This window comes from Chenopodium quinoa, unplaced genomic scaffold (assembly GCF_001683475.1).
Source record: "Chenopodium quinoa cultivar QQ74 unplaced genomic scaffold, ASM168347v1, whole genome shotgun sequence".
NCBI lineage: Eukaryota > Viridiplantae > Streptophyta > Magnoliopsida > Caryophyllales > Amaranthaceae > Chenopodium > Chenopodium quinoa.
Genome location: NW_018745454.1, coordinates 2,939,572 through 2,962,646, shown reverse-complemented (window position 1 = coordinate 2,962,646; position 23,075 = coordinate 2,939,572). Strand labels below are relative to the sequence as shown.

The following is a 23,075-nucleotide window of genomic DNA, read 5'->3' as shown; positions in this document are numbered from 1 at the left end:
AAAGAAAGCAAGTGACCAAACTTAGCTCTAAGGGCATAAAAACAAGGGCATCCAAAAATTTGAAATACGCATACATATTTATTGGTCTAAAGTCACGTTTCAAACATGTTATCTCTCTTTTTTTTTAACGCACATGTTTTCTCTCCTTACAAAGTTTTTTAACCAATTAATTACTTGTAGAAGTTGATACAAATTATAATAATAATGTTTTTAAAAATAACAATGTAACGTCGTTATAAAGTTATAAATGAGAGTAGAAGAAAAACCAAAGATAAGGGTGATAAAAAAATCATGATAGCTTAACTTTTAAATGCAACCCCCACCATAAAAAGGTGAAAATGTTGTGTGAGTGATATAAAACATGTTTTTTAAAATGTCACGATATTCAAATTGCTAGAAGAGATTAACTTAATTAAAATACTAAAGTGAAGGTTTTTTTTTTTTTTTTTTTTTTGTGAGTTCATGTATCAGTGAATGTAATTGATAATAAAAAAACTTCGCATATGTAAAAAAAAAAAATAATAATAATAAATTTTTTGGAGATAAATACATGATATGTAAGAAAAACAAACATGTGCTCTCTCAGGAAAAAGAAATTTTATTCAAGGAAAGATTGATTTACCAAGTGGTGCTACAAAATGAGGAGCATTTGTCTGGTCCATGTGTTGGTCATGGCTCCAATTCTCTTCAACATTAGGTTGAGAATTTGGATTTTCAATAAATGATGAAAATAATATAGGTTTAGCAATTGCTGGCATTGGTTGATTATTGGAATTTTCCTCTTGCATCTCTCTAAATTACCTTCTTACTCTTTCAATTTTCTACACCCAAAACCCAATGCTTTCTACAAAAGTTTTTTCTCTCTCTTTGAATAACAAAAACCTGTAATATTTTGCATACACATTTATAGATGGTGAGAAATGAACTTTAACTAACAAACAATTGGTGTCTTTAAAAAAAATCAATTATATCACGGAGTATATAAAAAACATACGAAGTGCACCATGATATTGTGACTTAGTAGTTGAGTACTTCCGTAGTACGTATTATAAATCTTAGGTATTAAGATTAAATTTGAGGTCACATTTATAACTTGATGTTGCATAAGCTTTGTTTACATGTGAATACAAATCCATTGGTGTAAATCACGTAACGCTCATCAGCTTATTTACAAGCAAGCTCACTTTGGTGGTTAAATTATACTTTGATAATTAGGAATAATTGTTAATTGGTGTTGTTTTAAGCATGATTACTTGAGTTTTTTTTTTTTTTTTTTTGAAATAGATTACTTGAGTATTTAATACAAAGTATATAAATTATTGATTGACCAGTTCTGAGGAAAGGCTAGAAGTGTGATTGTGCAATAATACAAATATGAAACTGATTTATCCGTTGTAAATCCAAGCAAATGGCCCAATGTGCTTTGTTCAAGTTTTGGGCCAACCCAATTAGTGAATCATTGAACAATAATGGGCCAATCCTTGGGCCAACCCAATTAGTGAATTATTGAACAGTGATGGGCCAATCCTTGGGCCCAACACAATTACTGGTTTGTTTTTGCTGAGCTTGCATATGATTTGTTTTTCTAACTTCGCAAATCTCATGCTTAATTGGTTTTCCTCACTTGCCAAAGTATGTTAATACAGTACTCCTTTTTGAGCATTTATTCCTCACATAATAAAGAGAAAGAGACATTGTATTAAGGGTTGAAAATCAAAAGACAATTACCAGATAATTTGATACGTGTAAATTTTTGTATTGAACTCTTGTTATTAATAATTTTTAAGATATTTTTTATGACATAATAAAGATAAGTAGTACTCTATATCTATAAACTTCTATGACATTATATAAAGCACATTTTTTTGGTGTTTAGAGATGCACAAGGGCGGGGATAAGAATCGATCTCAGGATCTCATGGAATTGGAAATGAAGTTCTAACCAATTGCCTCACTCTCATAATAAATAAAGCATGTTAATGTCAATTTTAATTAATTTTTTTTTTAAAAAAAATGCTTGTCACTATTTTTGAGTAAATTATAGATTTAACATACTCCTTGATTAGTTTGTTTTCCACGTAGCCAAAGCCTTACATACAGTCTCCTTGAGAAAGTCAAGTAAGATTTTCCACAAACAAGACAGTTGCAACGAAATTTCTTCGCGTCTAATTCCATGTGATCATGTAAGGTGTGAATTTGAAAAGTATTGCAAGACTTTAATGGAGTACAAAATATCTTGATTAAATTAACATATAATTGAGTCCCACTCTCTTCACTTTTTTGGCCTTGCATGACTTTAGTTTGTAGCTTTGTGCATACATGAATATCATGATCAATTGTCCTTTAATTCCGGTTTTTTATAACTACCATTAATTTGAAGGGAAATATTCTGAATTGTCATGGTTTCTCCTCTTTTGAATGCTTTTTGAACAAATTAAATGGTTTTCTTATTATCTAACATTATTGATATTTTTGCTTGTTGCAATGTTACCTCGTTTTATATAATTTGGATGTTCTTTTTTCTTGAGTTAGTGTTGTTGCTTGTTTGAGGATTAAGTGTACATAGAGCCGTTAGAGGTATGTAGACCAAGTGTATAAAAGACGGCATAAATTCACCATGATGCACAAATGGTGAAAACTAACACGGCGAGCCAGGAAATGACGTTATAATCAGTTAATCATGTGCTACCTCTGTTACAGGTTATGTGCAACGATTTGACATTAAGCAGAGAGCGAAAATGTGTAATCGTTGCACATGACCTGTAAAAGAGGTAGTATTTGAGTACTTGTACTACATATTAATCTAATTAAAAGAGTGAAATCACTAGCAGAAAGCATCAATTAAGCAGCAGCAATTAGCAAACATTTTGAAATCTTCAAATTCTTGATTAACAACAAGAAACCAAAATTTCAAGTACCAAAATCTAATCCAAGTTCAAGGAAGTAGCAGGCCATCCGTGACAGGTGTGTATAAAAGCTTAGCACTTAAGCCAGCAATAAATTTGTTTTTGATATTTTTTTTCTGTTACAAGTGATAGTCTAATGCAGAAGGAATTCCCTTTCAAAGGTGGGTCCATATTCCATACGAGTACTTATCATCTTAGCATAGTGCTATAATGGACTAGTTCTTGATGTAAACACTTGGAATTTGCTGTCAATTTGCTAACACTTCTTTTTTTTGTGGTTCTAATTGTATAAGCCAAAAGCCCTAATCACCACTTTATAAATGAATATCAAACCACACTTGACAAAATGATTTTGTTTGAACAACTAAAGCATGTTCGTTATTGTTGAATATTTTGTTTTTTTTCAAAAAATTAAACTATTTAATTTGAATACTGAATATTAGTTCCCGGCTTTTTATTATCAGTTTTCAAAATATAGAATCTCACAGCCTCATAAACCAAACTAATTACAATAGCAATTTCTTCATGATTTTTCAGAAAATGACTCCCTCCCGACTTTATTGCTTTACTGTATTTCTTAGCAATTTCAATTTCATGCCATTTGGCTTACTTTTAATCTACACAAAAGCCATGTAGCATACAAACTCACAAAAGAAAATCTGCTTAGGATACACGCAGCGTAAACCAGACTCAGAATCTGAAATCTGAACAAGAGTTATATAGCTTCCACCTGAAGACGATATTACCTGCACCGGATGCACCTTTAAAATATTTGCTGCTTAAAAATACAAGTACCATACTATCTCATAATCGTAGTCATACATAATAAGAAAGAATTATGAACGAACTAACAACAGTTGAACAAGATGAAACTTCGATTTATGTAATATGCATTAGTAACTAGTAATAATGTTTTGATTCATGTAAAGCAGGATAGATAATAGATACATGGATTCGAAGTGAGATTCCTAAAAGTAGTGAATCATATAGGTGCTGCTACAACAGCAGATAAATGAACAAAACCTCCATGTGAAATGTCGACAACAAAAACCTCGCATTATCCTTGAAGGAAAAGGAAAACAAAACTTGACTGGAAATGGCATGAAGCCATCAACCATAAGGTTTAAACAGCAAGTGGTAAATGGAATTAACCATGGGTGTTGACAGCTTCCCATAGCAAGTTCTTAGGCATCGGATTGGAGAGATCTCGAGCTTGAAGAGCTGCATCCCTAAGGGTCTTAAGGGTCGAAACATTAGCCTCCCAGAAAGACAGACTCCTGTAAGGCAAATTGTGCTTCTTGCAAAGATCCTTCACCACAGGGGCAACCTTTCTGAGGTTGCAACGAGGCAAACGAGGGAACAAATGATGCTCGAGTTGGAATTGTAGTCCACCAAACAACCAATCCATCCAAGACGCGCAAGCAATGTCAATCGATCCAAACGTCTGTTTCTCAAACCAATCATTCCCATGAGGCTGTCCAACATACACATTGGCAGAGAAATGGTTCAAAGTAAACTGAATGTGCTGAAAAGCCGTGACCACGAAGCTGGCGAGCACGAACATGAACCTCTCTTCCCAACTAGGCAAGCAGGAAACAAGAAGAGGATACCAAGTCCAAAACACCATAATCCCCATTATGTTCAAACCCCTATTGATCACCTTCCTGTTAGGGTTAAACAACAGCAAAAGGGTCTGCACATACAAATTAATCCTAGCAACAACCATCACAGGATAATATGTCATATGCTGATAACTCACAAGAAACCTTGCAACCGGATCAAAATCCATCTTCCTTCCATAGAAAACAGAGGTCATATTATTGAAGAACTTGGTTGACACCGCGAAAACCGGTATGTGTTGCAGATCTGGGTCATGATCTAAGCTATTACAGGCAATGTGGTGTGCATTATGAGTCCATTTCCACCAAGCCATACTAATCCCAGTCAAACAATTCCCAGTCAAAATCTGAGCAACCTTATTATACTTAGGACTTGACATAATCTGATAATGCCCAGAATCATGCCCTAAATAAGCACTCTGAATCCAAGCCATACCCATCAATGCACCACAACCCAGATGCACAAGCACATTATCAGACCAAATCACACCATAAACACATAGACTTAACATTATAAAAATTGAAATAAAGATATAAATTACAGCATGCCCTTTCTTCTCAAATAAACCCATTTTAGTAAATTCATTATGAAGCTTTCTGTAATCCTTTGACATATCTGTAACCTCAAAATCCTTCAAATAATACCCATTAAAAAATTGATCAAGTTTATTCCATGTAGTACCTGGGTGATATGCTATGAATGCATCTGTAACATCATTACCAGCAAGTGCTAACAATGGTATATCTCCACCTGGATGATCTTTCGCCCAATTTGTAACATCATAAACTTTCCCTTGAATTGAAATCCATAGATCTCCTGCTTTGTTGTGATTCTTCAGTTCATCAGATGTGATGTATTTCTTTGCTTCCACCATTGTTAAACAAACAATGCAAGATCAAATCTTTCTCAGTTTTTCACCCTACCCAGATAAGATTACAGATTTTCACGAATTTGAGGATGTGGGTATTGCACAACTTTATCAAATTAACCAAAATAGAGCAACCCCATTAAACGGGTTGGTTTTATTATGATTAAATTTGAATTTATTTCTATTTTTTTGGGGATTATTAAAGAGATATTTTCTGGGTTTACAATGAGAGGGGAAGAAGATGAGGATGTGAGCGGAGCAGCGAGGCAGAAGGAAGAGGAAAGGGTTGGAGTTAGCCTGTGAGTAGGAGTATATACCGTTTTAAAAAGGGATTTATTTATTTATTTATGGTGGAAATATATCAAAAATATTTAAAATAATTAAAAAATAATAATGAGCTGTAAAAAAAAAAAATTAAAAAAAATGGTATGAATGTGAAAGGAGTTGGCAAAAGCCAAAAGAAGAGATTATGAGTCACGAAGTAATGACCACAGAAAAAGGACAAGAATAATGCAAAGAATGGATGGTTGGTTTCTAAGGATTTTGAAAAGGTGTGGACTCAGTATAACGTTTTTGTTGATATTTTCTTGGCCTACTTAGATTGATTTCGGGTTGTCTTCTTCTATTATTCGAGGAACCTACATACCTACCTAGCTTAACGAGTCTTAACTGCCTTGCCTTATCATGGAGAAAACAAATACTCCATGGAAAACAAGCCAGCCTTACAAAATTACAATCCATCGAGTAATTTGTGTGATACAGAGTAGTTTGTTAAATTTAAAGTTTGTGTTTTCCTTTTATCTCACGGAGTAAACAGAATCGTTGAAGGTGCATTAACAAAATTAGTTTTATGACTAAAGTGTGTTTTATTTATTTGATTTTCACTCATGTGATCTAATCATCTAATATGAATTTATTATACATAATTAGAATTATTTTTAGCAATATCATATTATATCTTAACTTTTAAAAAATAAAAATAAAAATTATATCTTATTTATCTGATTATTTTAACTGAGCTTACGTGAATTGAATATTTATGAGAGAAAGAAATTAAAAACTGAACTAAAAATAAGATGAGAGAATAGACTCTTACTAGAAATTAATATGTAGTAGGATTTATTTTAACGGTTAATAATATTAATTGAAACCAAGTAGCCCTTATTTACAACAAAGTATTACTTCGTATTTGAAGTTATCTTATCTCAATTTATCTAATACGGAGTATAATATATATTTCAATCAAATTTTATTTTTTTTTGACAACAATCAATATTACCTTAAAAGTCATTGGTAAAATTTGCTTGGTAATTGCATGTGTCAATGTGTGATGTGTAATTAAATCGTTAACCAAGTGTAGTCAATCTGATTATAATTGGACTATAATTATGATCAAGATTCGTTGTTGAATTCTTATATGGTTCTCAAAAGTTAATTTTCTTGCTAAATGACTATGAATAATATGACCGGATTGTTTGAAAATGAAACTCCGTAATTTAACATGATTGAGGTTAAAATAATAAAAAGGGGAGAAATGAAAACAATGAAATGACAGCAAGAAAAAGAAGCATATAAAAAAAAAAGTAAACAAAGACAAAAAGGGAGAACGTGCGTGTCGTGCAAAGAGAGTAATATTCCCACATTCTACAACGTCACTGCCTCTCACCTGTCGACTAATTTAGATATTTTCATGAAAATGTTAAAGCCTTGACTCTATCTATTCTAGACGCTCCTTCATTAGCGCGTCTCTCATTAGTAATCACCTGACCTTTAATTAATCAATTTAATACAGTAGTTTATTTGTTTGATATGACCAATGATTTAAAATACAGTAGGTTGAGATCATACTGTATCAATCTATAATTTAAAATACCAATGAATAAAATGTTTTTTTTTATTTTTCTTTTCATTAACTCATTGTTATCATTTGAAGGTTAAGATCACATCATATCATATCAATTGATAACTTAAAACATCAATGAATTAAATGGTTTTTTTCCATTGACTCATTGTTATCATTTGAAGGTTAAGATCATATCAACAGATCAATAGTTTTTAAACACCAATAGTTTACATGTTTTTTTTATCAATTAGATCATTTTTGGCATTTAGAGGTTAAGGTCATATCAATTGATAACATCAATGATTTTAAGGTTTTATTATTTTCTTGCCTTGTTCATTTGAAGTTACTACGAGTATTTGTTTAGTTAAAACATCAATTCTTATATAAACTTGGGTATATTCTAGATTGTTTTTAATTTTGTAGCTAGCTAACTTGGCATATTGTTGGCTTTTCCCTTAAATTAAAAAACTTGGAAAGTGTCACATTCAAAATGTAAGTCAGAGCTCAAATTCGTGTATGCGTGAGAAGTTGAGAACCGTACCAGGTCATGCATGGCTTTGGAGGATATATAGTTGCACAAGCCATGCATTCCTTTTGAATTATATACAAAGTATGTAATGCAAATACTATATCCGTTAAATATTATGTGCAACTTTTGACTATTATTTGTAAGGTATAAATATTTCAAAATTGCACATAATATTTAACGGAAGTAGTATAATATTTTTATTTTTTTACTTGTTTTTATGTATACAAGTATATGTTTGCAAGTACCACATTATTGTACTATGTTAATATGTAATACTATTGTGGATTTGTGGGGGAGATATCAATGCCTCATGCTGTCATGCATGAGTTATATACTTGTATATAAGTACTACTTAATTATGCATGATATATTCTTGTTAATTATGGTGTTAAATTAAATTAAATTTGTTGGACTCTAATTTTTCTTTAATAAAATTTAATTTTTTACTTAATTGGGAATAACATATTAACAGATGATAACATGATTAATATACTCCATATCGATTGGGCTGGTAAAAAAAAAAATTAAGTAGTACTTATATACCTTAAGACTTATCTGCCAATTAAGTAGTACTTTAATTTAAAGGGCTTAAACTTATCAATAGTCTTACGTTACTCATAAATTCATAGCACGAATAACAATTTTGAGTGCCACTTGGGCGGCAAGTACAAAAATTCAAATTTAATACCTTAAGACTTAAGTATTATACAAGTATGCACATTGCACAACTAATATAAAATATTCTTACAGTAATAACATTGAGTTACTAATAAAATATACATAAACTAAAGCATTGAATAATTGGGTTGAGTGTGTTTATGGTCGTACAAAGTGGTTGGTTGTTATAAAGTTCTTCGTTCAAGTCGTAATCTTACTTCATTGCTGTTTATTTGATGTATTTATTTCTTAATCTGTCATACTCTATTATTTAAATTTGAGATGGTTAAGATGAAGATTATAGGCTAGCAAATAGTATGTGATATCATTGATACATGTACTTCTTCAAAACTCTTTCCATATATATGAAGCAGGCCAGGGTGCATCACCATTAATAAAATGGTTACAATTTGGTAAATAATTTAAATGTCGTTTGGTCCAGCTGGGCAATAACAATATAATGCAATAACTCAAGGTCGTCTAGAACCTATTATCTACAACTTATTTAGAAATTCTTCCATATTCCCCATTAAAACGTTAAAATAATTTGCGCACGCTACTTTGACCAATGTTTATGGTAACTATATATGAAGTACATAAGATCAAACATAGTTACAAAAACACTTGTTATTAAAGTCCTACCAGAGAGGTTAATACTTTACACTAAATATTTTAAATTATCTATTAATGTGGATTTCATCTTTAAAAAGTCTTTATTAAGGCAACTCTAATCAAGTCTCATTTGAGAGTGTTTTAGTGTAAATCGCGTGTGAGCACCTAATTATAGATTTATAGATGACAATGAGTTGCGGGTTTAGGGTGTGTCATGTGACTCATGTCAAAAATCAACAATCCAAAAAAAAAAACAGAAAAAGAAAAAGAAAAAGAAAAAAAAAAAGAAAAAGAAAAAAGAAAAAAGGTATACTCCTTAAGAACTTGTATGAATGGGCTTTATTTCAGTGGTGCATTCTGCATTTCTACCCATTATAAATGCTTTAACTTCTTTAGCTGAGCCCAGTTACAAAAAGTCCATACTCACTGCTAATTAGCTTTTCAGAACTGATGAAGTGGTCAAACAAAGCCCAAACTTTAAAATGTTCATGAGTATTTGTTTTTCTACCCTAAATAAAGCGTGTTCTGATTTACTAAACTGAATAGATTGGAATTGAATTGAATGAATTGGAGCTAAGTTAAATTGAATTGAACTGAGCTGAACTGATTGTTTATGAGATAAGGAAATTAAAAACTGAGTTGAACTGAACTGAACTGAACTAAAATGATTGAAGCTGAACTAAATTGAAATTAAGCTGAAAATAACAAACTCTTTTTTTTTTTTTGACAAATCTTTTTGTTACCATATAACCCCATATTTTTATTAATACCTTCTCATATTTGCTCGTTTATTTTGCATTTTTCTTACTCACCAACTTTTTACTTTTTTGTTCTTACTTTCTCCACTTCTTCCTTTTTTTTCCCTCCCTTCTTAGATTTACTCTACTTTTCATAAAAAATTTTACATAGTAGTTTAATCTACATTAAGCAAGTAGAACAAATAAAATGAGGATTCTATAATTTAACCATTAATTAAGCTCGACCTCCACTTCTAGATTATTTTTATTTGCATTGGTTCTTAATAAACCAAAAGTTTGTATTGGCTTCTAATTAGCCATGATTCTCCTCTCTATATCTAGATAATATACTAAAAGTATATTTCATCATTATTGCTAGTCATAATTCATACAACTTTACATTGATGAGACCACTTCTAATTAGTAATCTAGACTTGACTATCTTTCCATTCATGCAAACGATGGGCCCTTTAACACATGCTTCCTCAGAATTCTTCCTTTAAAACATTAGACATACTAACATTTTTGCCAGAAGGCCCAGTTTATTTTCTTTGCCAATTGTGACAACCTGGATATTATTATTTTAAATATTTTTTTATGTATAAATATTTCCTCCTTTAGCACATTACCATAATCTAATTGAAGAAAATAAGATGAGCTAACAACGTCATTTCTCAACTAAACATGTTGCATATAAGGTGGTACCATCTTTGTTTTCTTTCCATTTCTTTATTTCCCTTCCCCCAATTTTATTGCTTGGATTATTTTAGACAAAAACCCCTTTATAATGTCCATAATTCCAACATAATCATCTCTTAAATCTCGGTTTTCTAATCTATCACTTTGAAAAACATAATCCCCTCATCAATAAATACAAAATACATACTATAAGAAAATCACACTATGCATAACGATCGTAAAGATAGACAAAAAGTTTCAGACTTACAAATATACTTAAGGATAATTATAAAGAAAATCAATAAAATTGGATGATTTTGTCATTCTCTAAATCTACGAAGAGTTTATATTATCACAACTCCCGATAATCTCTCTAGGGTCTTTCAATACATGTCAACTCCAAAGCCAGGAAATGACAAAATCTATGTCTTTCAATAATCAATAAATATATTTCATGGAACATTCTGAAACTGTACCTCTCCTTGAATTTGTGGTCCTTCATTGATACTTCTAATTAATACTCCAAAATTCCACCAATTCAAGCATAACATAAATCTCTTACTCCATAAACCTGTATTTTTCTCCTTAAACACTCAACTCTTACTACTAATTTAAACAGCATGGAAACTTCACACCCTCTAGCAACAGAGAGCTTCTCATACAGTTGGTTAGCAACAGAATCAGAACTACACAAAACCATCTCAAACAACATATCAGAAACTTCTCACAACTTTGATTTCGACATTTCAATCTCGAAAACTAGTCCCTCTTCACTTGTTCATGCTGATAAACTCTTCTCAAATGGCCTCATCCTGCCTCAGTCCCTCGACGAGTCAGGGGACAATAACTATTATGCTTCAACACCATCACCATTGCTTATCAGTTCTACAATTCATCATCATCATCATCATCCATCTTCGTCGTCGTTTCGAAGAATGTTCATGGGAAAATGGAGTAAATTTGTGCCTAGGAAAATAATCAGCAAGTACATAAAATGCTTGATTCCTAGGAGAGAAACAATAGGCAGAGGTGGAACAAGAGTTGATGATGTGAATAGGATAACTTGGGAAGTAAAAAGTTGGACTACTAATAATACTCCAGTTGTTTCTTCTCCTATGAGAGATAATTCAGCAGCTTATTGTTCAGCAGCAACAGCTTGGAGTGATATTGATGAGAGCTCCATTCGTGATGCTATTCTCTACTGTAAAAGATCTAGTACTGGTTTATGTAATTAGTCTTAGTTAATTAAGGTTTTCATTTGTTTTTAATTTGTTTAAGCATGTACAAATGTTTTGTATTTTTGTCCAGTGATCTTTAGATGATGAATATTTTTCCCAATTTTGGATTTTTATTGTAGTTGTTCTGTTGTGTTAAGTTTGATCATGCTAGGCTTTGAATGTATAGGGCTACCTACGTGCGGGTGTGACAAGTACTTCAATTTGGTTAGTTTACGGTTTTTGACTCTAAGGCTTTAAGGTTATAAGTTCAAATGTTATATAAGGAGTTTTTGAGAGTTGGGGTATCATATATCCTTTATTCATAATTAATGGCATGACATGTTATTTCATACGAATTAGGCCTAAAAGGAGTGTATTCTAATCGAATCATCTATCTTATGACAATATAACTCATAATCAATTAATTTTCAATTCCTATCTATTCTTAGGGTAAGGCCTCTTCACTCAATTAATTATCAAAAAAAATTAATTATTTAATTAACTATAGAACTTGCAAGACTTAGTACGAACTCGTGTATTAATTCTTGAAGAATTGTTCTTGAGAAAGAGGTTTAAAGTTGAAGGGCCCAGAAAGAGTGGTTTGTCTAGTATAATAGGAAATGCAGATTTTGATTTGGTAAGTAATATTGCAACTTTTGATTTGGTCGGTCCACCACTCGAGCGCGCACTCTCATTAGAAGACACCTTTTTGTTTGTACAGTAGGCGCTTGTAATTTAGCTAGTTTAACCATACCCATTATGTTGGGCCTATGTCTATCTTCCAAATTATGGGAATCATTATTTCTACTACTACAATGACATACTTATTAGAATCGTTTCAATGTATTTTTAAATAATAATATTTTATAAATTATTTTTAATATTTATTTAAGATTGCATTGATAAGTATGTCGTTTAAATTAAAATATTTATTTATATTTTAATATAGAGGGAGTATTACATATTCTTAATGTTGAGGGGGCATTTTTCAACTCTACTTACAAAGAGGATAAGGATTACCTAATTTCTTTTCTTCATATACACTTTCATTTTCAATATATTTACAAAGTATCATTTTTTTTAAAATGATCTCACATAGAAGTATTGTTCTAACATTGATTGGATGAAGCAAAGATACATGTAAAGGAACAAGACATCCACTTAAAAAAGTCATGACATGTGTCCTAATAGTAATTAAAATTACTATTAACATTTAAGTTATTATATGAATATGTCTAATAAACTCCATCTTGTTAGGAGTAAAATAATGAGTTTAGCTTTCCAAATGAGTATCGTAGAGTAATTAATTTGTCTTTCCTAAACAAGATGGTCAAGAAAGTCAACCACTATATTAAGTTTGTAAAACCAACAAACCATTAAGAAACTTCCATGGTACTAAAAAATACATGGCCAAAGTGTAGTAGGTTAGCTTATTAGGTTACATTTATAGCCTCAATTAATAATTAGATGAAACAAAGAAGTAGTATTATATGGTCTCGTGTTTTTCTTGTGTTTAGTTTTTTATTTTTAGTTGTCTCTCTCTTTGATGGTTACTCGGTATAAATGATGGTGTAACAACAAGTTAACTCCATTAGAGCCAATTAGGACTGGAAGAGAGAGATTGTGTGGGTGTAATAGCCAACATCTTAGCTTGGACACAACCTAATTTTATGTCCCCTAGCTAAGATCTTTGGTTTTTCTGTCCCTACTTGCTATTAACAACAGGCAACAAGGATAAGGAGTATTATTTCAGATATATATCTTCTTTGCTGATTAATATATTATGTATGATATAACAATAGTTAATAACTATTACCTTTTAAAAACATAGCATAAGAGATAAGACACCAAGAAATAAAATCGAATTTCATATACATACTTCAATCTTTATGTCTTTTTGTACAATACACTTAAAAAAAAAAGTATTTAAGTGTTTTTAAATATCTACTCGTATATATTAGTTACGTACAAAGTATAATGTTTTTACTTATGTCAAAGTACTATGTTTATTTAATTTTTTTTAATCAGAGAAGTATTATTATAAAGTAAATTGATTAAAAGAACACTATATATATGTTGCATTGTCACCACAAAAGTGATGTTATTTGAAGAATAATCTTGATACAATATAGGAGAAGGCAAAAACTTGTATACTTAACATTGGGTGTATGGATGATAATATCAAAGTTAAGTCTCTTTGAAGTCTCAAGCAACACACAACACATAAGAAGTTAACTTACAAAAATTTTAAGTAATTGTTATGTGATTTAAAGGTGATTCCCTATTATGCGTAGTACGTAAGATATATTGACATATTGTAATCTCAATTAAATCAATTACAAACATAGCTTACTTTAACCTTTGAGGCTATGGGTATATATCAATTGCAAATTTATAATATCTCCATATATCGGTAAAAACAGAGATGACTATATATAATCTAAATGCATATGATCATATTGTATTATTAGAGATGATGAAGATTACACGATTAAAATTTAAAACATAGATTGGAAAGAAGAGACGAGATGAAATAGGGGGACCAAGGACAAGGGTGCGTGATCATGTTGGAAAAGGCAAACAAATATCATTGTTACTACCCCATAAAGTAAGGGCATAAAACTGCTATATTTTGGGTTCATTGTGTGCAGTTGACACTGTTGATTTATACCCCTAACTACAGGACTAATTTCTCCATGTACATTGTACTCGTAAAATTATAGGCCATAAATTGAACAAGTTTAAACATCAATAGTATGGCTTCATGTGTTATGGAAAGTCAAATAAATGAATGTCTATTTCACGCGAGGCCCGTTTTAAACGATTTTGCCCAACCTACCCAAGCTTTTGGGACCATCAGCAAGGCATTTTGGTTAATATGCATGGTTTCTTGATGTCGAATTTTACATAAGAGGTTGAAAATGGGCAAACGCTGAAACACTATCCTAGATTGAGAAGATCTAAGTAGTGTTCGAGCCAAATTAAAGTAATTGGTACGGACTACGAAATACAAAGTGTGTTATAGAGCTAAAGTAATTGGTACGGACTATAAAGTATCAAGTATGTAAAAGAGCAAGTAGCTCTTCAAGATAGATGACCGAATTATGTCATAAAATCATATACTAATACTCATTCAATTATTTCTAAATAATCACGTTAAACTACAAATTATAAGTCTCAAAATATAAAAAAACACACCCACACAAAAAAAATGTCAGAAGTGGGATTTGAACCCACGCCCTCTTTCGAAGACCAGAACTTGAGTCTGGCGCCTTAGACCACTCGGCCATCCTGACTTTCTTGTTACATTTCATCACTCTAAATACATATTCCAATTAAACCTCCGCCTAAACTCGCACTCCAGTTGTTTCTTCAATCTTCATTTTACTTCTGACTTCTGCATCAACACCCTCATCACAGCGCTCCAACTCCACCCCTCGATAACAACTCACCGACGCCGCCACAAACTCCGTCAGACCAAGTCAGCTCCGTCGCAATCTGAGAATCACGCCTTCAAGTTTTTGCGGCAGATTTGGTGGTTGATTGCAATGAACCCAATTCAATATCAAGCAATGGGGCATCTTCCTCCTCCTCCTCAACAATGGGGCCCATCAATTCCTCCAAACCCACCTCCTTCTACCACTTTCTGGAACCCCTTGAATGTCCAACACCACTTTAAAGAATTACATCAAACCCTCTCTCTCGCAAATGCACTGTAAGTTTTCCTCTAATTTTCTTCTGATACTGAAAAAGTTGTTATTGTAAGTTTAATTTAATTGGGTCTTTTTTGTCTTTGTTTGTTGGGTTGTTTATGGTAGGCAAAAAGAGCTGGAGATGTTGATGAAGGTTAAGGAAGTAAAAGGGTGTGTGGGAAAAGAGAATGATAATGATGGTGTTGATGGGTCAATTGATAGTTCAAAAATTGATGAATTTTGTAGGTTTTTTGAGGATAATAGGATTGATTTGGGTGCCCAAGAGTTGATTTTAGTGGAGGCTGCAAATGGGTTAATGTCAAAATTGAAATTTCTGCTTGAGCCTCTTAAGTTTGTTACTGATGATGGGACCCCATGGGAGGAGAAATCTGCTGTTGTTAGATTGAGTGATAAGATTAACAAGTCGAAACGCAATAAGTTGTGGAGAAAGAGGAAGAGACGTCGTGTTGCTGAATCACTTGCTAAGGTTGTTTTCTATTGCTCATATCAAGCTATTGACCTGAATTACAAACTTTGGAGTATGTTTATGTTAACTGATTTTGTTAATGGTGTACAGAAGGATGAGCAATTCAAGAAACTTGACCAAGAAGCTGATGAATGGAGGGCTAAAGAAATTGCCAAAGATATGGCACAACAAAAGGTACCATGTGTTGCATTCACTTGCTATATAGAAATGGGACACTTAGTTGTTGGTTCAGGTTATCCTTATGCATGATGTGCTGTTTAATTCTGTAAAAAAAAAGGCCGTAAAATGATAATGGTTCAAATGAACTGACATATGGTGACTGTGATCCTCTAATGACATTCTATGAGGATGGTAAATGATTAGTATTCTGTAGAGAGCTACCTGCCTTTTTCTGGTTTGACAATCTGTGCTTCAGAGTTCAGAATTTTAGATGTAGAACTTGGATTGGATGCATTTTACTTTGCCAATAGTAGAACTAATTACCCTTATGAGACATTTAAATTATTAATACTAGTGAAAATATAAGAATCCGATACCTTGTTTTATAGCTTAGTATACTCGGGCCACTTCAGATAGAGAGAGAATCATAGGGGAGATGGACAAATGATAGCTATTTACAAAGCTGAATTTCTATATATTTTATTGTCAATGGCATGAATCATGATACTGGAGTTTTCCATTTTTCTATCATTTTAAGTCATCCTTGTCTTTGATAAACATACATCAATTACTACCTTCAATCTCTAGTTTTAGCAGGGATAATCTCTGCTTAGATGTATCAAAATAGTTTGCTGATGTCTTAGCTATCTTCCAGTTTCCACCTGCTATATGGTCCTAACATTACCATCTTCACATGTATGGTATTTCTACTTTCCTGTTATAACACCATTTTTGCTCTTGCTGTCGCTTCACTTTTAGAATACCATGCTCTTCTGTTGAACAGTACCAGTTGCTGAGAATACATGATCCCTTTACTTTGTCAGTGGCTAATCCTGCCATATGTTACTTTTTTAATATGCATTCTCTTGAACAGGACTGATTTTACGTTAATCTCATGACTATATGCATTCTCTTGAACAGGACTGATTTTACGTTGATCTCATGACTATATGCATTCTCTTGAACAGGACTGATTTTACGTTAATCTCATGGCTATATGCAGGTAGAGAAGATGAAAGTAATTGCAAAGCAGAAGGCTAAAGAGGAGAGGAAGAAATTGGAAGCTGAGGTGAGATTATGCATGTTTAGATGTATTATGTATAACATGTATTACATACATATTGTTCCTTCTAAAAAAAAAAAAATGCTTTCCCTAATACCATTATTTGTTTAGATTTTCTCTTCTTAGTCTCTAGATATCTTAGAAATATTTACATTGTTTTTAAGGTGAGTTGCTTCTGATACTTTATATGTATTACTGACTTTGATGTCAAGTTATCTTCAGCTAGAACAACCAAGTATTTTTTAGCTTAGATTATAATTTATGTTACCATATTTTCCTTCTTACTATGCCCTAAACATATATTATCTGAAATTTTCACAATATCTTATATTCTGTAATAAGCAAGTTTCTTTCATTTCCTACCCTCTCACCCTCATCCGTATTTTCCCCTCATATAACTGCATTCTTTTCTTGATGTGGCCTTCTCTATTGAGATTTTTTGAAGTCTGACTATACAGAGGGCTGTCTATTTCTTAAAATTATTCATTGAACAAACATGTTCTATGTTTCAGCTTGAGCTGGCATTGATGGTTGAGAAGTTACAAGAACTGCGCTCTGTCAGGATACAGAAGTTGAAAAAACAAGGTATGAATTTTGAATCATTTACTTACGTTGAAGATATAATGACCCTATCAATGTTTTCATAGTAATGTATGCTGATACTATGATGTGAAAATCATGCAGGCCATTTTCTTCCAGAAGAAGATGACAAGTTTCTTGAGAGAGTTCGAGCTGCTGTTGAAGAGGAAGAGCGCCAAGCAAAGGCTGCTGCAGCAACAGGTGCAGCCAAGGATGCTATTGCAGCTGCTGAAGAATCTAGAAAAGTTACTCGGGATAAGAATGAAACCAGTAAGGATGATGGTGAAGAAAGTGAAGAGCAGATAACTCAGAGTAAAAGTGGGCTTGACTCTCTTGCTTCCGCTAGCAAAGAAACTGATAAACAAGGCTCTGATAGACAAAGCCATGGTGCATATGACTATGTGGCTAATTTACCCCCAGAGTTCTATCACTATTATCATGGAAGTAATACTGACATGGGTACTCTGATTGAGGTAATTAACGTAATTTATTTATTTATTTATTTTTTACATATATTCACCCTAGGTTTTATACAGATGTCCTAATCACTCTCTGATGCTTATATGCTATCTCTATATATTTTTGAAGATCGTCTTTATCATAAGCCCTGTAAGCCGAAAATGAGGAGTATGAGCCATCCATGACAAAAAAAAAAAAAAAAAAAGAAAAAAGAAAAAAAAGGAGATAATCTTAAAAGTAATATTTTGATAAACGGGTGCATAGGCAGTATGTTCATAGTCTCTGCAGCTCATAGTCTCTGCAGCCATTGTGATCTTATAAGTGCTGTGCTCATGAAACTGAGTCATGCCAAACAAGTGTGGTGAAACTTGATGTAGCATGTTGTGGATCCCAGATAATGCTTTAGTTACGTATTAGGATAACCACAAGGTTCTTGTACTGCTCTAATGAAACTTGGGGACTTACCGACTTACATACTACTCCTTCATGACCCATGCTTATATTGTGATATGGATTCGTTACAAATAAACTGACTGGGTTAAAGTCTGCCTAGGTGGCTTAATAGAATAATGATTTTTAGACTAAAGATTAGCCATTGATTATACCTCATTTTGCATCTGTTTGACATAGGACTCTTGGAAAAGAGTCTTGTGACAGGATGCAGGGACTTAAGAACTCATTCGAAAGGAGAGTGAGGATAGGGGACTGACTTTAAATTTCCTTAGTCTTAGGGTCTGTTCTCATACGTTGAAATTCAGTTCAGTTCAGTTCAGCTCAGCTCAATTCAGTTCAGCTCCTAATTTCCTTCTCTTATAAAATATTCATTTCAGTTCAGTTCAACTGAGTTCAGTCAATGAGAACAGACCCTTAATCTTTTAGGACAATGTATATTTAGAAGCCCTTCTGGACATCTAGATCTAGCCAGTGATATTGCTAAGCTCTAATATTTCTGTTTGTCCATTTTGTATTGTTGTAGTTATCCAATTTTAGACACAAAGGTCTAATGATCAACGATAGTATTAAAAATTTGTTAACTGTTGGAAATCAATCTGATTCTTGTTGCACTTTGATTTCATTGTAAAGAGCATTTAGGTTATATCTATCATTAGCTTGCTTGTTACTTGCTTTTCTTACTTAAAAAACTTAAAAATTTCTCCATTTTGTGTTTTGACTTATTTTTCCTCTAAAACTTATTTGCAGGTTCGGAGAACATGGGATGCATACATAAGGCCCGGGGGAAGGTGAGAATGTTCTGCACCCTACTATTTGTGGTCCTTTTGTTCTAACTTTGGGGTTTAAATTTTTTGCAAAAAGAGTTGATGTAGTATGATTTGTGAATGATAGGAAAAACACAAGCCTAAGAAAATTATAGCTGTGCTAAAACCTTTTAGGCTTTTAAAAAATTTATAACCATTTGGGAAAGATCATTGAATACAAATTAAAATCTTACTCCATAGAAAAATTTGAGACACGATTGATTAGATCCACTATAAAGAATACATGGTCAAACTATCCTTAGTTCTTGATTCAGCAACTCCTATATCAACTAATATATTATGTGTTTAGTCGTATTCCAGGGCACTGGGTTCAACCACCCCCTCCAGCAGACAAAGTATGGGGATCATATCTTGTGCAGCGTAGATGATACTTCAATAACAATTAATTGGTGTTCCTGTAACTCTATAGAGAAATTGCTGAAATTCAGTTGTGTGCACCCTTAATGAACAGCAAGGTGTTGTGACAGATATCAACAAACAACGATGGAAAAGCAAGAAATATCTCGAGTATAAAGGAGATTCTCTCAAAACTCAAGCACACCACCTCTCTTCTGCCTTCATCCATGGCAAGTGCATGCTCCACAGCTCTCAAAGGATTTGAATTGCTGTGTATTCTATTTTGTCTAGGTGCTCATCCTATTTGATCCACTGCCAAAGTTCTTCGATAGGTTTCATTCCTTGAAAATATAGAGTAACTTATCAGCCAGTTCAGTTTCTATATCTTTGTCTTCTCATTATCTGGAGATTGTTTTCAGCTCCAGATTTGATTCATGTTTGTTTCAGTTCTTGAGTATATGGGATATGGCACAATGTTCCTAAAGAAGTTTGCACAAACTCAGATAGTTCATGCAATTAAGATAAGTTCTCCATAGATAATGCAACGGTAACACGGAAACACACTGTCAGGCTGTCAGCTATACAAGTAATCGGCAGAATCATGAACTTCTTCTGAAGAATGCTCATTTTTTCCTATCTCAGTCAATTCGTCCAGCCCCTATGAAATGTCCAATGCTACACGGACAAGTTAACCAAAAGTCCTTTTTTTTTTTTTTTTAATATATATTTATTTTAAGAAACCAGAAGTCCATATTTGATTATCTTTGTTCAATATCATTTTATGTCCTTTTAAGTATTGTCAATTACTGTACTTGAGAATTAAAATTCATTTTATTGTCTAATATCATTGTCATTCAATTCTTCTCCAGCAATCTCATACTCTTTTTAAGCAAAATCATTTAAAATTTGGTTTAAAAAGACAGATATGTAATACTGGTGAGTGGGAAATTTAGCCGAGGGTTCGAGATGATCCAAATATTAAGCATTTGGGCATCTTATATTTCGGCATTTCATATGCGAAGGTTATAATTTGTGTTAGAGAGGTCTCAATTTCATAGAGTTTCCCACCTCCCTGCTGGGACCTTCGCCATTTTCGTTAATTTATACATATAATTTTATGACAAATTAAAATGATGATTAATTGAGTGACCTCAGAGATCTTGGTGGATAAAAGATCATCAAGTGAAATTCCCGTAGAAATCCCATCAAGAGTAGCAAATATTATCATACATCACCGGCCACCCAATTAATCAATTTCAATCATAGGAGAAATTAAAAAGATTTTGCTTTTTTTTTTTTATTGATAAAATGCATAATGTATCAGGAAAGATGTTATAATCAATTAATTCACAGAAAAATCTGTGAAAAAATATCAGTGGGAATCCGTCTTTAAGAGTCATCATTAAACATTATGCATTCAAATTCAATTTACACTAGTAATAAAAATGTACCTACCTTGTCACCGAAAAATCCTATGCCATCAAAAAAAATTGAATGGAAGAAAAATCGGAGCTAAAGGAAGCCCAGTATACATACATAGTACATATACTGGGTTTTTAAATTTAGCCTATTGATAGATTCATCAAACCACTTATTATAGATCGACGAACTTGCAAACGTAGGCATAATTAATTATAAAATAAAAATGTGTGAAAAAAATGAGACGGAACCGAAACAAAATAAAAACTCGGAACCGGCAATCTGTTTTCGAGAAGTTTTCGAAGGTAAACTTGGATGATGATTGCAATTTATTTAGCAAACCCTCCTATAGGTCCTTCGTTGCAAATTCATTTCTAAATATTTGAAAGAAAAATAAAAAAAAAATGAGAGAGATGCTCAGGGAATACGAACCATAGATTAAATGAGATATCATGTAAAGCTAACTAGAGATTATCAAATGATTTTGTAATCTTTCTCGTCACCGCATCTTCTCATCAGATTGATTGTTGATTGAGAATGAAAAAAGAAATAAGCTACTGAGAGAGCGGCGAGTAGAAACCCTAGCGTAATTGAAGAAGACGATAGTAGATTGGGAGGATTGGTGGGATTTGGAGAAGGTGGTGGTTGTAATATATAGTGCGGACTGCTGATTGGGACTTGGGAGAGTTCAGGTCAGATTACCCTTGGGCTTGTTTTGGCCCATTCACATTCTTCAGCCTTTGACCTTTGGTGATATTGCACTTTTTTTTTTTCTTCCTTTTCTTTATTTGGTTATAAAGAAGTTTACAATGTTAAAGAAAGTTAAACTAAAAATCATCAATTGGATTCACAAGAAACAATTGTAAATTTGAAATACTACGTATGCAATTACTTAGAAATTGCATGTAATTCTTAAGAAATTAATAAACTACACACCTTAAAACTAAATGCATCGTAAATTTGATTAACAATCGCTTTAATAAAAAATTTATATGAAGCAATAGAATATGTGAGTTCGCATTGATTCGGCTTGAAATCCACTGATGCGTTTGTCCTTTGAATGAAAATACTCATGTGTCCTCCGGATGATAAGTTATTTTGTATGGTTTAGGTTATTAAGTTGGTTAAACACTTTGGTTGTTTATAAATTACAATTATTCGTACTTAATAGTGATACTTTTATTTATTTATGAAAGAGTCCAAAAAGAAAGGAGTCTTATCTTATCTCATGGTTGTAAATAATCATTATTATCTTATTGGTAGGAAATCATATTTCTCTCATTTCTTCAATTTTTAAATTATATACACTATAAGTACTAATTCCTACAAGTATTTATTATGAATAAAAATAAATTACATAAACAAAAAAGCATGTAAACAATGTTCCCCTCATCACCAACAACACAAGCAACAACCTTCATTGCCAGTTCCCAAAATCAATCACCAAACTCAACCTTGGATATGCCAATAAATTTCCTAACGATGCTAACAAAACCTAATACTACGTAAAATCATTAAATGTCAAATACAATTCCTTCACGTACAATGTGTTGCCCCCTTGAGGCCTTGATTAGTTAAATGCCCAACAACAACCAATTTTAACAATGACGAAATAGTTGCTTATACTAATTGAAATGTTTAATTGTGCATACTTTCGATCTTAGTCAAGACATTTTGGATTTAATAACTACTATGTATTCTGTTTATCAAAAGTGAATGAGCAAGCTAAGATAAAAACAAAACTAATTCGTTTGGCATCACTGTGGTTTTCTGTTTTTTGGTTTTTTGGTTTTTTGAATCATATGATATATATCATGTAATGAATAAAAAAATTAGTCAAATTTATTAAAATTATGATAATTTTGAAAACTGACAACCAAAAAGTGGAAACAAATTTTTCTTGTTTCCTGTTTTTGGTTTTTAGTTTTAAAAAAAAAC

At 32.3% G+C, this 23,075-nt stretch overlaps 3 protein-coding genes and 1 non-coding gene across 5 annotated transcripts; 2 read left to right on the top strand and 2 right to left on the bottom strand.

Annotated features, from left to right (window-relative positions):
* Nucleotides 1-3,762: 3,762 nt before the first annotated feature.
* Nucleotides 3,763-5,736, bottom strand: LOC110713900 (delta(8)-fatty-acid desaturase-like). Its single transcript, XM_021892338.1, has one exon. It carries the CDS (start codon nucleotides 5,397-5,399, stop codon nucleotides 4,053-4,055), a length of 1,347 nt encoding a protein of 448 aa, XP_021748030.1. The 5' UTR covers nucleotides 5,400-5,736; the 3' UTR covers nucleotides 3,763-4,052.
* On the top strand, nucleotides 5,619-11,684 carry LOC110714348 (probable membrane-associated kinase regulator 6). Its single transcript, XM_021892853.1, has 2 exons — nucleotides 5,619-5,692; nucleotides 11,069-11,684. The coding sequence occupies exons 1-2, from the start codon at nucleotides 5,619-5,621 to the stop codon at nucleotides 11,682-11,684; spliced, it is 690 nt and encodes a 229-aa protein (XP_021748545.1).
* A 3,063-nt stretch (nucleotides 11,685-14,747) lies between these two features.
* Nucleotides 14,748-20,576, top strand: LOC110714161 (U11/U12 small nuclear ribonucleoprotein 59 kDa protein-like). 2 transcript variants are annotated; one of them, XM_021892635.1, is made up of 8 exons: nucleotides 14,748-15,381; nucleotides 15,485-15,845; nucleotides 15,936-16,019; nucleotides 17,008-17,073; nucleotides 17,580-17,652; nucleotides 17,752-18,119; nucleotides 19,306-19,346; nucleotides 19,683-20,576. In XM_021892635.1, the coding sequence occupies exons 1-8, from the start codon at nucleotides 15,215-15,217 to the stop codon at nucleotides 19,744-19,746; spliced, it is 1,224 nt and encodes a 407-aa protein (XP_021748327.1). In that variant the 5' UTR covers nucleotides 14,748-15,214; the 3' UTR covers nucleotides 19,747-20,576. The 2 variants fall into 2 exon arrangements, with proteins under 2 accessions (XP_021748327.1, XP_021748326.1); XM_021892634.1 differs by having other exon boundaries at nucleotides 19,672-20,576.
* On the bottom strand, nucleotides 14,879-14,962 carry TRNAL-CAA. The gene has a single exon. It is a non-coding gene; the product is annotated as a tRNA-Leu (tRNA).
* Nucleotides 20,577-23,075: the final 2,499 nt, after the last annotated feature.

Coding starts and splice junctions, on each gene's coding strand:
- LOC110714348 (XM_021892853.1), top strand. CDS start 5,619: ATGAGAGGGGAAGAAGATGAGGATGTGAGCGGAGCAGCGAGGCAGAAG. Junction 5,693..11,068: donor GAAAGGGTTGGAGTTAGCCT/GTGAGTAGGAGT, acceptor TAATTTAAACAG/CATGGAAACTTCACACCCTC.
- LOC110714161 (XM_021892634.1), top strand. CDS start 15,215: ATGAACCCAATTCAATATCAAGCAATGGGGCATCTTCCTCCTCCTCCT. Junction 17,653..17,751: donor ACAGAAGTTGAAAAAACAAG/GTATGAATTTTG, acceptor AAAATCATGCAG/GCCATTTTCTTCCAGAAGAA. Junction 19,347..19,671: donor TACATAAGGCCCGGGGGAAG/GTGAGAATGTTC, acceptor TTATGTGTTTAG/TCGTATTCCAGGGCACTGGG.
- LOC110713900 (XM_021892338.1), bottom strand. CDS start 5,399: ATGGTGGAAGCAAAGAAATACATCACATCTGATGAACTGAAGAATCAC.